The sequence below is a fragment of the Penicillium griseofulvum genome (genome assembly GCF_001561935.1).
Source record: "Penicillium griseofulvum strain PG3 chromosome Unknown contig_86, whole genome shotgun sequence".
In the NCBI taxonomy this organism is placed as follows: Eukaryota; Fungi; Ascomycota; class Eurotiomycetes; order Eurotiales; family Aspergillaceae; genus Penicillium; species Penicillium griseofulvum.
Window position 1 is genome coordinate 1,358,737 of NW_024467473.1, and position 14,440 is coordinate 1,373,176.

General features: G+C 49.1%; 6 protein-coding genes across 6 annotated transcripts; 1 reads left to right on the top strand and 5 right to left on the bottom strand.

The window, feature by feature from the left end:
• Nucleotides 1-152: 152 nt before the first annotated feature.
• Nucleotides 153-2,267, bottom strand: PGRI_038500 (uncharacterized protein; the record flags this gene model as incomplete). The annotated part of the gene is made up of 1 exon (XM_040791563.1): nucleotides 153-2,267. The coding sequence occupies one exon, from the start codon at nucleotides 2,265-2,267 to the stop codon at nucleotides 153-155; it is 2,115 nt and encodes a 704-aa protein (XP_040645640.1).
• Nucleotides 2,268-2,855: 588 nt separating this feature from the next.
• Nucleotides 2,856-4,094, bottom strand: PGRI_038510 (phosphatidate phosphatase App1 family protein; the record flags this gene model as incomplete). Its single annotated transcript, XM_040791564.1, has 1 exon — nucleotides 2,856-4,094. One exon carries the CDS (start codon nucleotides 4,092-4,094, stop codon nucleotides 2,856-2,858), a length of 1,239 nt encoding a protein of 412 aa, XP_040645641.1.
• A 714-nt stretch (nucleotides 4,095-4,808) lies between these two features.
• On the bottom strand, nucleotides 4,809-5,710 carry PGRI_038520 (Histidine phosphatase superfamily, clade-1; the record flags this gene model as incomplete). Its single annotated transcript, XM_040791565.1, has 4 exons — nucleotides 4,809-4,875; nucleotides 4,934-5,143; nucleotides 5,232-5,610; nucleotides 5,662-5,710. 4 exons carry the CDS (start codon nucleotides 5,708-5,710, stop codon nucleotides 4,809-4,811), a joined length of 705 nt encoding a protein of 234 aa, XP_040645642.1.
• A 1,277-nt stretch (nucleotides 5,711-6,987) lies between these two features.
• Nucleotides 6,988-8,100, bottom strand: PGRI_038530 (uncharacterized protein; the record flags this gene model as incomplete). Its single annotated transcript, XM_040791566.1, has 1 exon — nucleotides 6,988-8,100. One exon carries the CDS (start codon nucleotides 8,098-8,100, stop codon nucleotides 6,988-6,990), a length of 1,113 nt encoding a protein of 370 aa, XP_040645643.1.
• Nucleotides 8,101-8,716: 616 nt separating this feature from the next.
• Nucleotides 8,717-9,945, bottom strand: PGRI_038540 (ribosome biogenesis TSR3 family protein; the record flags this gene model as incomplete). The annotated part of the gene is made up of 3 exons (XM_040791567.1): nucleotides 8,717-9,444; nucleotides 9,510-9,646; nucleotides 9,704-9,945. The coding sequence occupies 3 exons, from the start codon at nucleotides 9,943-9,945 to the stop codon at nucleotides 8,717-8,719; spliced, it is 1,107 nt and encodes a 368-aa protein (XP_040645644.1).
• Nucleotides 9,946-10,230: 285 nt separating this feature from the next.
• On the top strand, nucleotides 10,231-12,584 carry PGRI_038550 (VHS domain protein; the record flags this gene model as incomplete). Its single annotated transcript, XM_040791568.1, has 8 exons — nucleotides 10,231-10,297; nucleotides 10,356-10,443; nucleotides 10,498-10,573; nucleotides 10,633-10,926; nucleotides 10,979-11,251; nucleotides 11,316-11,703; nucleotides 11,758-12,329; nucleotides 12,384-12,584. 8 exons carry the CDS (start codon nucleotides 10,231-10,233, stop codon nucleotides 12,582-12,584), a joined length of 1,959 nt encoding a protein of 652 aa, XP_040645645.1.
• Between the last annotated feature and the right edge of the window lie 1,856 nt (nucleotides 12,585-14,440).

Sequence of the window (14,440 nt, forward strand, 5' to 3'; positions counted from 1 at the left end):
ACCTTTGTTTTATTCTTTTCTTTTCTTGCATTGCGCAAATGGTCTTTTGGCCTACCAAGTAAGTGACCGCGCAATATCTTCAAATTGATACACCCTTGCTTTTGGCATTTGTGATATCCTTTGTATTAACCAAAATGCATAAACATGACAATCTAAGTACAGACACCAGTATTAACCCTAACAACCACCATTCCACCACGCCGACTCCCAGCTGTACCAGCAGCCCCAGAAGCCAAAAGAGTCGCCGCACGCGCAAGGTCAACAACAGTAACCTCCCTCCCGCGGACGAGACTCTCCTCCACCAACTCCGCAATTCGCTCCATAGCTATTCCATCAGGATTAACAGGCACAAACCGACTCTTAATCCCGCGCTTCTTCTCGCCCAGCACATCCTTCTCAGGAACAAGCGGAGACTGCTGCGCAACCTGACCATCCACAACAGTCAACACAGCCCCGTAGTCCTTGACGACACCCGCAGCATGAGCAGCCCGGAATACTTCGCCACCGGAACAGTCGAGTACGATATCAACCGGCTGCCATCGGCGCGCGCGAAACACTTTCTCGATATTACACTCCTCCGCTGAGGGGAGGTGCGGGATGATGACTATCTCATCTACTTCCCAGTCTTGCTCGATGATCTCGGCTTCGACTTGCGTGCACGTTACACAGATCCACGGCCGAACAGCAGGGGGGAAAAGCGAATCTGCTCGTAGGATCTGCACCGCGGTGCGGCCGATGTCGTTATCCCGGGCATTGGTGACGAGCACTCGAATCTTGGGTGGCTTTAGTTTCCCGTTGCCGTTACCATTCGCGTTGCCAATTATGCTCCCTATCAGGCTGCTGCGCCGTCCATTGGTGCCGCCACGGACTAAATCGACCAGGCTGGCGCGGCGGTTATTGTTAGTGGCATCGGCAACAGCAGCGGGATCGACGGTGCTGGCAGCGCGAGTTTGACCGTTGCTGCTGCCTTTGATCAGGTTGATCAAACTCTCGCGGCGGACAGTGCGTTTGGGATTGGGGTCAATTGTGCTAGCAGCACGAGGAATGCTTTTCTTACCACTGGGATTACCGCTGATGAGACTGACTAGGCTCTCGCGGCGCACATGCTTAGGATCTGGAGGGGGAGTGGCTGCTCTGGCAGCGGGAGGGATATTGTCAATGTCAGCAGCACCATTGATACCAGCGGTGCTACCTGTATTGGTGTCGAGTGGGTCGCCGCGACGATTCCACTGCCAAACCCAACGCCCGTTTCCAGCTGCATTGCCCGCACCACTGATACTACCATTCACCACGCTGGCGTTTCTGCCTCCAGCACCAGCGACCGTGCTTTTGCGGTGTCCGTAACCGTAATCCTTGCTGCCGAGCACGGTATCACGGCGTCCACGCTGCCACTGCCACCGCCCCATCCCATTCCCAGACTCATCCTCGCCCTGCAGACCGCCAGGCACGTCGGGATCAAGCCCGGCATACCGAAAAAGCGCCTGCCAAGCTGTCAACGCTGGTAAAGCAAGCGCCGCAGCACTAGAAACAGTGATATTTTCCGGTTTCAGCGCTAGCTCGCTCTCAGTCGCAAGTGCATAATCTGCGGCTCCGCCGTCACGTGTATAACTAACCACACCGAAGACTATATCGCCAATCTTGAACTTTGGGCCTTCTTCCCGCTCGTCGTCATCACGCGGCGTACTGATGACTGTCCCGCAGAGACTGTGGAGTGGGATCTGCGGCGTGGCCTTTGGGGGGTTGAGGAGGTCGGCGAGACGGATCTCGTCGTGACAGAAGGCTGCTGTGTTGATCTTTAGAAGGTATTGCTGAGGGGAGGGCTGTGGAGTTGGGAAGCCTGGGTCGAATACGATATTCGTTCCCTTCTGCCGGATAACCCTTGGCTCTGCGTCGGGTGACATGGCCTCGCTGATTTCTCCTTCTGGGATGCCTTCGGGTGCATCGTTTTCTAATACATCTGGCGTGTAGTAGAGAGCTCGCATAGACAGTGGTGTGAAGGGTGAGTCGTTTAGTGTTGATGATGTGGGCTTTGCGGCTTGTGAAGTGGGCTTCTTAAATTCTGAGGTGCGTTTTGTGTCTTCTGGAGTGCGTTGTGTCTCTTTCGGAGTGCGTAGCATCTCTTCTGGAGTGCCTTTTGGGGATTCAGGCGGCTGCTGCATGGCTTCTGCGGGACGTATTGAGGGCTCCGATGGATGCTTGTCGGGTTCCACGATGGGTTGCGTGGGGGGTATATCTGATTGCATACTATCGTTAGGGTCTTGATGCATCTTGCTGGTCTGAATTCGAATCTTTCTAATGAGTTGTTAGAAATCTCAGGCCTTAGAAGTAGAGTGTTCTCTTTTGCCATCTCACTATAGATTGGAGGCCATTTCCTAATCTTGACGTATGTAGGGCTTAGGTCAACATCGCCACTGTAAAAGTCCCGATCAATTCCATTGCAATGAGAGTAGGAATTTGATGTTATCTTTCATTTAACTTGGTCTGACATGGCAATATGGATATTATATAGAGTTGTGCTTCATGGAAGGTGGATAGATGGAATATCAAAATCAAGACCTTATAGTCACGGGTGTTATAGATCGTCATTTGCCCTGACCCTATAAGGTACGGTGGACACCATAGTCTAGCGGTTGATAGTTACAGTGTATTTCTTATCCCTCAACTCGCTTCTCTTTGGTGTTTGCCTGCCTTCCGTATCGCCTGGACCCGACGTGCCGTTTTGATCGCCGGTCAATCCAGGCGATGACTTTTTTTAATTTAATCTCTCACCCTGAATATTGAGAAACGTAGATGTTTGAGAGCAGAATTTATGAACAAAATATCCAATCCAACTATATATGTACAGATTATTACATCTATAAAGCCTGGTCCTCCATACCCACCCCATCAACAAAATCATATAACTCCTTCGGATCCGCAAAGACCCTCCAAATATGCGATGGCACATACTTAAACGCCTTCTCAAACCTCTCCGGTTCATTCTTCTCTTCCATATTCGCCACATCCGTAACCTTGCGAATGATGATAGCATGAATCCACTCAGGATACCGACTATACATCTCCGCATAAGCCTCCGGATCCTTCTGTGTCGAGTCCCCAATACAAAGCACTTTCCGACGCGGGAACCACCGCCGGATCTTCTCCATTCGATCAACCTTGTATTCCTGCGTCTTCTCAGTGAACGACTTGATAAGCCCCGTGATATCCATCCACGAGTAATCGCGCAGCACCAGCGTCCCCGGGCAGTAGTGTTCATCAAGGAAGTCGTGCAGGAAAGGGTAAAGATTATATGGTGACGCGGAGAGATAAAACCACGCAGGAGAAAACTCAGCATGAATATATCTGTAAAGCTCCGGCATACCAGCGATAGCGTTAGGAACATCCGCAAACGTCGTACGAATAATCCCCGTCGGCTCAAGCGTGAGAGTATGCTTGATAGTGTCGTCAATATCCGAGACGATCAACCAGCCCTCAGGCGCAGAAAAAGTCGTGCTCATCGACACAGGCTCATCGCCGAAATGCTGCAATCGCGGCCGCAGGACCTCTCCGTCGTAGACCCCAACTTGGCCCATATCGACCGTCTGGCTGACGATGCCGTTGCGGTCGGACGGACCGAGCTTGTGCGACTGTGCCGGCCGAGATATGGGGACCTGCAGTGTAACTGTGCGGGCTGGTGAAACCTGATTGAGGAATGGCTGGACGCGTTCTGCAATGCGTCGACGTGGTTCGTCGTCGCCGCCGACATCACCGTCTAGCCCGATATAGTCGGCGATCGCGGCGACGAGGTTGCCCACGTCTCTCCGACCTTCCCTCTCAAAAATACAGGCGACTACCTCGGCATGCCAACGCAGTTGGGTCTCGCCTGTCTCCTCATTTACCGGCTGGTACGCTGTATTGTCTAGCAGCCACACGGTGTGCTTACGTGGGTCTGCTGGGTGCGCGAGCGGGTTCCTGGAACCAAGAAAGGATGAGAAGAAATTTATCAAGGTTGAGGCGCGTTTTTCTTGTGCTCGTGGTGGCGATTTGGAATTTGATGCCTCATGAACCTCCTTTCTGGCATCAGCGACCGACAACTCGCGTTTGTGATGCGGCATGATAGTGATGCCAACTTAGTTTCAAGTCTGAAGGTTGAATCGTTACTATGACTGAATGGCAATAGAATTAGTACCGAGGAAAATCCTCGAAAAGCACATGTCAGAGCGTGAAGATGCAAAGAAATAAATGAAACTCATTAGGGGAGACACGACGATCATATACGGAGTACTAGCCCGCGTTTAGTTGACGATCTAGTGTTAGTGCCATCCGGTGCCCTTAAGCCAAGAGCCTCCATTCCCACCTGATCTTGTCTGCCTTTGATGGCACTCGTATTGGTGTCATATTTGGAGTGAAGACACAACATTAATGTGACTGACAGGGGCAGGGCCATATGCCATATCAGTTGGTCAGGTCAGGCGAACGGAGCACCCGTGGGGATGGGCTTGGCAGTAGGGCTGAGCTCCTGATGAACTTGATGAACTGGTCTTTTTGCCCCGGGTGATCTGAAGCACAGCCTCGATGTGGTTTGAGAGAAGATTCTTGGGGCTCTGAAGTTATGATGTTATTTCCTCAGTATGGGGAAATGATTCTTCTCCGCATTCTCTATGACCTCATACAATATTTACCCCATTAAATTCCAGACGTCCCTAGGGCATAATGAAATGTGTATAAACAGACATATATCGGATATTTTAGTCATGTATCATGTCTAGGTATATTTAGTGACCATCCGGTGAACTTCTATGAAATGTACACTATCCAGACGTCTCGGATCATTCCTGCAACGGGTATCCGTATCCAACCAACATGGCAGGCTCGTCGATGTTATGATGCTGATAACTGCAGATAGGAAAAGGGTTAACAGCCAGGCTAGCGAAGTGGGATAAAAGATAATTACCTGAGGACGCCAACGGCACCAGGGTCAAGCATCAAAGAAAGAGGGAACTCCATAGGGTATCCCAACCAGCGCTTGGTAAAAGCACGAAGCAAATGTCCGTGTGCAACCAACAGGATATCAGCAGGATTCTCTCCATGCATGCTGTCCTTTTGGATCGCGCGAATCTCTTGAATGAGATTATCAAGACGGTCCGTCACCTGTTGCGCAGACCTATATTGACCTGGTCAGATATACACAATCGTAGGCCACAGGACATAAATTCAAAGGAAATGTTATTTATTGGAAAAGAAAGACTTACTCTCCATTTTCGCAACCGTCTCTCCAGATATCCCACTCGCTCTCGGTATCCAGGCCGTGCTCCTTTCTCAAGGCGCGGATTTCCTTGGTCAACAGGCCTTCATACAAACCGTAGTCCCATTCGGCCAGTCTGTCAGTCTCAGAGACCTTCTTCGCATCACTAAGCGCCTGCTTATCAGCATCAGAGAAGGCAATCTCATAGGTCTGCATAGCTCGCCGGCGAGGACTGATATAGACATGCGCAAGCTTGGCCGGGTCAATTAGCTTGCCGGATCCGACAATCATCTTGCCAGATGCATTGACTTGGTTGACACCATCTTGAGTAAGTTCAAGTTCGGTGATACCGGTGTACCGTCCGTTCTTGGACCATTCAGTCTGCCCTAGAACATAGTTAGACTACGGAAAGAAAATATTGACGCTCTAGCACATACCGTGTCGGTAGAGGAAGACACGGGGTGTGCCGGAATCTTTATCAGGCATTTTGCACTTGTTCTTCAAGGGTATTCAGGGTGGTGGTTGAAAGTGGGTTGCGGGAGTGTGGGAAAAGTGGAAAGCGTTTCCGCCCCGGTGAATGCCTAGTGAACTTCACCCGCCACGTGTACGGATTCAACTTAGAGGATACATATTGACCCTTTATTCTAATTTTTCTAAACTAATGAGGGTGTATAAGAGAATTGGTACAATGGGGTACTTGAGATCTATGATGTTGGGCGGCATTTGCCCCGCCATCGCGGGGTTCAGTGGTTTTATAGAACCGGGGATTTTATAACTGAATGATGTCTTGAACAATATAAAACCAAATCAAGTCTAAGATCTCAGACACATACATAATGTTGTATTGATACCTTGCATGTCCGATTCACCTTCAAAAATGAATATATCTTGACCCTTGCATATTCTAGGTCCTGTGTTCCCTAGACATCCTATAAAGACTTCTTATTATGATTACCCTAGCATGCAAAACATAAAGCTCAACTTAATAACTGAAGTCGACAAGTCAGATTGTATACTCCATCTGTAGTTGGCACGAATCAAGACTTGACCAGGTAGGCATGTATATACCCGTGGGGATTACAGAGCGAGTATAATACTAATCTATACTAGACGAATACATTCCTCCAACATGCCTGTGACAATTTCACCCTTGCTACCCAAACCATCATCATCTCAGCATCAACACGCCTTGAGATACTCCCCTAGGCGGAAGTACCGACCCAGTCGAACCCCCGTCCGTCCAGTCTATACAGATGTGAACCCGCTCATCTACCACACTTCTTCACACTCCTTAACGCATTCCTGGCCCAAGCATCATGCAGTCGATTGCCCGAGATGTCATCGGCACCATAGTGTTAGTTTCTGCAGGCAGCAACGGCAGTGAGAAGGGTTTGAGCTTGGAATCTTCTTTCGGGGATATAATGTAATTTTTTTGTTGGATCTACTTTTTATCTACCAGTAGGAAAAAAGAGAGGGGATATTTCATCTCATTGAATTGGACAGAAAACAAACATCATCGATGAAGAACAAATAGGCTTTGCTTAGCAATAGAATAATATGATATACATCCATGGATGAGAGCAAATGGGAGTAGGTGTAGAGATGGAGGAACATTTAGTTTAATACCTAAGGGTGGAGTGGTGAAATGGGGTGTCACCGACAAGTAGCACTCGCTTGAATTCAGACTCCATAGACGCAGGTTGTTAACCGGCAAAGCTTTCATTGTTCGCATGCGCTTTGTTCGAATGCGATAAAATCCAGAGTTATACCCACGGTTTCTCAAACAGGGCATGCTGCTCGGCTTTATATACCAGTATCCGGTCGAGGAGATGAGAAGTGCCTTTCTCGTCATTTCCTTGCAAATGTTCAAGGATCAAAGCCAGCTTTCCATTTTGTTCCTCAAGATCACTCGCCATTTTTCGTTTCTGCGCATTGAGTTCGGAGATAATGCTCGTTTGTTCATCAATAATGCTTTTCTGTCTATCGAGCTTTATTTCCTGTATCTTGAGCTGGTATGATTGTTCGTCAAACCGAGACAACAGCTCCTCATATAGCTGTTCAGACGGCGGCGTATGCTCAAGATTGAACATCATATCTGAATGCTCGTCGTCTGCTGTCCATTGTTCGATGTTTTCAACCAAGTCAACTAGAGTCTCGTGGGTTGGCTGGAAAAACTCCCCATCGTTCGGTGCCATCTTGCTGATCAGTTCTTCTCGATACTCGAGCTCTAAGAACATTATGCTGGCAGTGTCACCGAAGATTTTTCTCATCTTCCTATCTCGCTTTTCAAGCGCATATGCTATTCTGGTTTGTTCCTTGAGATCACGAACCAGCTCTACCTTTTCGCACTCGAGGCCGGCAATCTTCTTGTTTTGTTCCTTGAGCGTGTATACAACTCTTGCTGTGTGTTGCTCAAGCTGGGCCGTGGCTTCTTCCTGGTATTGGGCGAGGTTGAGAATGATCTTTTCCTGTTGCTTTATCGTATACCTTAGCTGTGCATTTTGTTCTTGGAATCCCTTAAACATGACCAGCCGTCCATTTTGTTCCTGAGACTGCTTGAGCAGGTCGTCATGATGTGAGGGCATAGAATCCCACGACGGTCCAAAGTTGTTCATCATGTGTTGCGGATTGACTGCGGATTCTACCCATTTGGGTTCTTCGAGGACCGAGCGTTTCATGTCTTGGTCGTCATGAAGTGAGGGCACAGAATCCCGCGATGGTCCAAATTCATTCATCGTATGCTGCGGATGCACTGCGGATTCTACCCATTTGGGCTCTTCGGGAATTAAACGGTTCAGGTCTTGGTTCTGCTTTCCGAGGTCGCGTATCATCTTCGCGTTTTTCACTTTGAGTCCAAGGATGACCTTCGCATCCATTTGGTAGATATGGGATCTGTGGCAGTGTTGGATCCAGTGAGCAATTTTTGTTATTGTATGGGGGTTGGGTTGAAAAGTGACAGTTGACAGGTATTGGAAGGTGCTATGGTTGATTTCCTTATATTCCAAGGTTGTTCCCTTAACCTCCGATTCTATATTTGGCCTGGACATGAGTCCTTACCAAACTATAATTGTAACTAAACCAACCCAATAGTTTGAGGCCCATGGGTGATACCTGATTTTTTCCCCTTTCCAGTATCTTCCCTCCGGTACAAAATAAGACGTGAGTCATAACACAGCATGAAAACAAACATATTTGCAATAACCAAGGAACAGATGAAGTTGCGTAAGTCGTATGACTTAGGAAAACATTGAAGGAAACTTGGTAATGCTGTGAATTGACCGAAGGGAAAAATGATCCGCAATGACGGGACGGCGAGTGGCAGGGTAGCAGAACGCCAAACTCATATTGAACGAAGTGCACTTGCTAGGGGAGTGTCGCAAGAAAGCTGTCTGGGTGTTTTGAGAAGAGAGAACACTCAATGTACTCCAGAAAATGGTGATAACCAAACCCTTTTGAGTGGGTAATGTTCAATAGGGCCTCCCGAGGTCACATTCACCATCTCTTCGGGGCGGAAATCTCCGCCCGAGAGAACGAGCCAGAGAGAATCTCACTTCCTTTACGCTGCTGGATTGCTTTGATTCCTGTACGATCAGTGACTGTCGTCGCATTAATGATATTGTCAAATGCCTCATCCTCGCTTCCCCCTGAGCCGGACTCAGCATCTGAGTCGACATACAGCTGCTCCGGCCGAGCGATCTTTTCCGGCTGCTGCTTTTCCTCTTCTTCGGGATTTTGGAACGATTTAGAGTTGAGAATCTTCCGGCGTATTTCGGCCATTTGCTCTTCATCTTCTGAGTCATCGGAAATTGCGAATGGATCCTTGTCCTCATCTTCTTCGTTGCTATCCTCGTCTTCGTCATCTTCATCTCCACTTTCGTCGTCCTCGTCATCTGAGGTTCGTGCAGGCAAACGATTAGTGTTGCCTTTGGTCCAGACATCATCACCTCCATCGATGCGGTTGTCTTCGTATTCGCGTTCGATTTTGGCTAACCATTCCTCTTCCGTCCTCTTTACATCCTCTTCCGTTTCGCAGGCAGCGTAGCGCGCCAGAAGTTCCTTGTTGATTTCCAAGAAAGACGGCCCGTAACTGAAATGTCTGAGTAGATCTTCTGCCCACTCCAAGCGACGGCAGATGGCGAAGCAAGCGGCGAGCGCTTCGACGCAGTTCAGACGCCATGGCTTGCCGTAGTTAACAGTGTTGGCGGCGATAAGGTAAGGAACTATATGTCAAGATAGTTAGCATCCCATGGATCCAGCGTATAGTTGCCCAATTCTTATCACATACGAAGTCGTTCGCATTTTCCGCCGATCCGCGACCAGGGCACTTCCTTGACTCGCACCCAAGAGCATTCCACCACTGCAGCACCGTGCTGTTCCATAATATCCCGATCTGCTGGAGAGATAATTCGCTTGGCGTTTGGGCTAGTGAATCGTCAGTATGCAAGCCGAGGGAACCAAAAAAAGCGCTGCGAAACATACGAGACAATCACGCCAGGGTGTCGCTGGCCAATGTGAAGCTCCCGCATCAGACCGAGCTTCATCAATCGCTTTCCTGAGCATCGCTTAGGATCGCAATGTCCCATATCCCAGCATGCTGCCTTGTAAGGAGGCCTCGAGGAAGTCGCACCCGCAACTTCTTCATCACCGCGGGGCACTCGGGGGCGGGGGTTGTTGAATTTCTTGCCTCCTCGCGTGAAGTTGTCTTTTTTGTGGCGGACCATGGTGGATGATGTGAGCGTAATCTAAAACAATATTCAAGAACGCCCTGGTGTATCTTGTAGTATTGCGTAGTGGTAAACGCAGTGATTGAAAAAAGAAGATCCCAAGGCCAAGCACAAGCGCCACACGTGCAGTTCAACGGGTTCTCCGCCCGCCTCCCCCGTCCGCGACTGTACACATCTCCTCTGGATATTCGTGCTTTCCAGTACCTCCCTCTTAATCAGATTAATATCCCTTTCTCTATTGTTCACTAGTACACCGCCATCCTGGAGGCTGCATCTGCACGAATGGCGGCTAGGGACCGCTTCGGTGCCTATCCTGATCCGGCCGCTACGCCGTTGCAGCGGGCAATTCGTGAGTATAGTGCTGGAACGTGACACAAATCATTTATGCTGATTCTTAATATCTATAGGAAATGCTTGCGATCCTCAAAACTACGAGCCGAACCTGGCCCTGAACCTCGAAGTTGCGGATCTAATCAACTCCAAGAAAGGCAATGCGTGAGTGGGAGCTACCCCTGTTGTATGGCGCACACTCATAAATTCACCTCTTAGACCCCGAGAAGCTGCTCTCAATATCGTCCATCTTATCAATTCTCGAAATCAGAATGTTGCATTGTTGGCGTTGGCGGTACGTGGGGAGCTCAAGTGACAGCTGACGCGGGGGAGGCTGACAACTGCGATTTCTAGCTACTCGATATTCTCGTCAAGAACTGCGGATATCCGTTCCATCTCCAGATTGCCACAAAGGAATTCTTGAATGAATTGGTTCGCAGGTTCCCGGAGCGACCACCCATACGGGCCTCCAGGGTCCAGCACCGCATTTTGGAGTCGATCGAGGAGTGGCGCCAGACCATCTGTCAAACATCGCGCTATAAGGATGATCTAGGTTTCATTCGGGATATGCATCGTCTGCTGCTTTACAAGGGGTATATGTTCCCAGAGATCCGCCGAGAAGATGCCGCGGTCTTGAATCCAAGTGATGTATGTGACCTTCACGTGGTATTGTTTTCGGAGTGGAATTAACGTTGATTAGAATCTCCGCTCAGCCGATGAGATGGAAGAGGAAGAGAAGGAAGCGCAATCTGCCAAACTTCAAGAGTTGATTCGGAGAGGCACTCCCGCTGATCTACAGGAAGCGAACCGGCTCATGAAGGTTATGGCCGGATTTGACAATCGGCATAAAACTGACTATCGAGCAAAGGCCGCGGAGGAGGTTGTTAAGGTGCAACAAAAAGCCAAGATTCTGGAAGAGATGCTGCAGAATCAACAGCCCGGGGAAGCTCTCATCGAAGGCGACGTTTTCGAGGTAGGTGATAAGATATCCTGTGTTCTTTGTCCGCCAGTCGATTGGCCTCTAACACTCTTATTAGGAACTTGCGGGTGCTTTGCAAAGCGCTCACCCCAAAATCCAGAAAATGTGTGAGGAAGAATCGGATGATCCCGAGGCTGTCCACAAGTTATTGGAGATAAACGACAGCATACATCGCACAATCGAGCGGTATAAGCTGGTTAAGAAGGGTGATCTGGATGCTGCATCTCGGATTCCCAAAGGTACACTAGGCACCACGACCGGAGTCTCAACAAATGCAAATAATGAGCTCTCTCTTATCGATTTCGACCCGGAGCCTGAACCCAGCTCCAACGGTAATGAGGCAGGCCCATCCCAGGGCGGTAGCTCCTTGGAGAATGACCTGCTCGGCCTTTCATTAGGGGAACAAAGCCCCTCCCCCGGAGGTGGTATCTCTCTCGGGACTTCCGGTAAGTAACGTGGTACAATATTCCTCAAAGCACCATCACTGACCGATATCAAAGCGAATTTCCCGTCCATGTCAGCAAGCTCAACACCGCCTGTTCCATCACAACCTCAGCAGCAGGCGCAACCAGCATTCAAACCTAATTATGATATCCTTGCTTCTTTCAATAGTTCGCGGCCTGTTTCTCAATCCCCCACACCTGTCATGGGGGTCTCGCCCCAAGTCCAATCCAAAGCGACTCCTCCGCCTCCAGCGGCTGACCCATTTGCATCGCTTGTCTCTGCCAGCCCACGGGCGACATCTAGTCCCTTCCAACCACCGACGCAAAGCCAAGCTACTCCCGCTTCGTCTTCATTACTTGACCTGGTCGGAGGCACGGATTCCTCTCCGCAACCGGCGCAGCAGGCCGCTCCAGCGGAAGATGATGAGTGGGATTTTGCATCTTCATTGCCAGCAAGCAATGTACTTCCATCGACAAACAAGATCCAGGTCCTCAACTCCCAGCTCCGTGTTGACTTTGCTGCGCGCCGGGTCCCGAACCAGCCACGCCAAATTCACGTTTTAGCCATCTTCTCAAACACAACCAGCCAGCCTATTGGAGATCTCCATTTCCAGGTCGCGGTGGAGAAGGTAAGCCATTTGCTGTAATACAATTTGTACATGAGTTTACTAACAATTAATTAGTCCTATAGGCTACAGCTTCGGCCTCAATCAGGCCGAGACATTGCGCCCCAGCAGCAAAATGGGGTCCAACAGGAGATGCTCATGGACGGAATCGATGTTGGAAAGGGCAACTCGGTCAAAATTCGGTTCAAGGTGGCTTACAAGCTTGGCGGCGAGGCCCACGAGGAACAGGGGATGGTGCCACCGCTCGGCATTGCCTAAGTGAACGCCGATCCCTGAACTTTATTCTCTTTTCGTTTCAGATTTCCCTCCAGATATGTCTGATGAGAGCTTGCCATGAGTGGACCATCTACCATCCACTCCTGTTGAATCGTGGTCTTCTGTATTGATGCTGCTACTCCGATCTAGCGCAGCATCACCGGCGGATTTGGCTCTTCTCTACTCTTGATGTCCTTTCCCTTGGCTTTGCACTCATTGAGAACTTAGCGTCTTTTATCTATTCATGCTGTTCATAAACAAGATTTCATTTGCAATGGTTTTGCTCTCGTGGTGAGGGGTCAGGGTATTTGTGGCTTGATTCGCAATGGTACAGATACGAAAGTAGCCAGGAACGAAATTAACTAATCCCCGTCCTCTCCATGCGCGCGCGCGAGAGAGAGGCCAATGCCCCTTGGCATACTCCGTGTTATCATTATGTCTATTAGATTGGCCTTACCATTGTAACCAAGTAACGACTGCGAGCACCGGACACAAGGAACCGGCCCGGCCTGCCGGATTTCTCACACTCGTCCCGGCGGAAGTATGCGACATGAAGTTTGGGTTTATCAACACATTGGGAAACTGTGGCTGTGAGTGGGGGATTTCCATGGAGTACTTTGATGCCGGTTCTCCGAGAGATCGACTAGTTTGGCTTATTGGTGGAAAGTGGTTACTCGAGGCATATAGACTTCCAGGGGAAATGTGTGGAATTAATCTTTATATTCAATATCAACTCTCATGTGCATATGTTATCTCACCGTATATCTTGTGTTTATACAGGCGATCAGCGGGGTGATCGGCTTGATTGCCGAGCCCCCACCTGGGCACTATACTATGTACAACATAGGCCTAGTTAATCGGCAAAGATAAAGTTGAATTAAAATTGTCAATACCCAATACAAAATAAGATATTAGTTTAGTATTCTATATTATGAGATCCCGAGGTCTGATATCGGATTATTCAGTGGCGACCTCGGCATTTGGATCGCTCGAAATCGCCTAGTCTCGGCCGGGGGATATTTAGAGTTATACGGCTTTAGATGGCAAATCCCCCGTGTCCTATTGTTATTCAATATGGCGTGGCTTTTCCATGGGAGATGAGGCTAGATAAGGTATATCCCGAGGTCAGGAGAAGATTTATTGGAAAGGGGTCGAGGGCTGATTATTGAGCTCGTATATTGATGTAGAACGCGGCGTTAGCTAGTATCGATGCCCAGGTCCAGGATTGTTGTGGCCAATTTGTGCCTGATGCCTTAGGCTATCAGCATCGTAGTAACTAACGTATTTCACAAGCGAGTGGCCACCACAAGCGAGTGGCCACCCCACCCGAAAACGCGTCCATTAGTTAGCACTTAGTTAATTCAACCACCCACTATGCCACCAATTCGCTCTCAAAACCCCCGAAAATCAACGGAGCAAGAGGGTAGGATCTTATTAGCTATTCAGGCTTTTAAAAATCAAGAAATCAGTAATATTACCCTTGCTACGCGTACTTTTGACGTGCCGCGTTCGACTCTTCGTCGCCGCCTTAGTGGCGTACAAGAACGCGCGATTTCTCGCGCCAACTTACATAAACTCTCTGAAATAGAGGAGGAGTCTCTTCAAAAATGGATACTCTCTATGGATTCCCGTAGATCTGCTCCCCGACCCTCTACTGTTCGTGAAATAGCGAATCTTCTCCTCGAAAAGCGCAGAACCACCCTAGTTCTTTTAGTCGGCGAAAACTAGGTTACGAACTTCGTAAAACGATACCCTATCCTCTCCTCCCGCTTCTCGAGACGCTATAATTATGAACGTGCGAAATGTGAAGACCTAAAAATCATCGGAGAGTGGTTTAATCTTGTTCAAAAGACAATCGT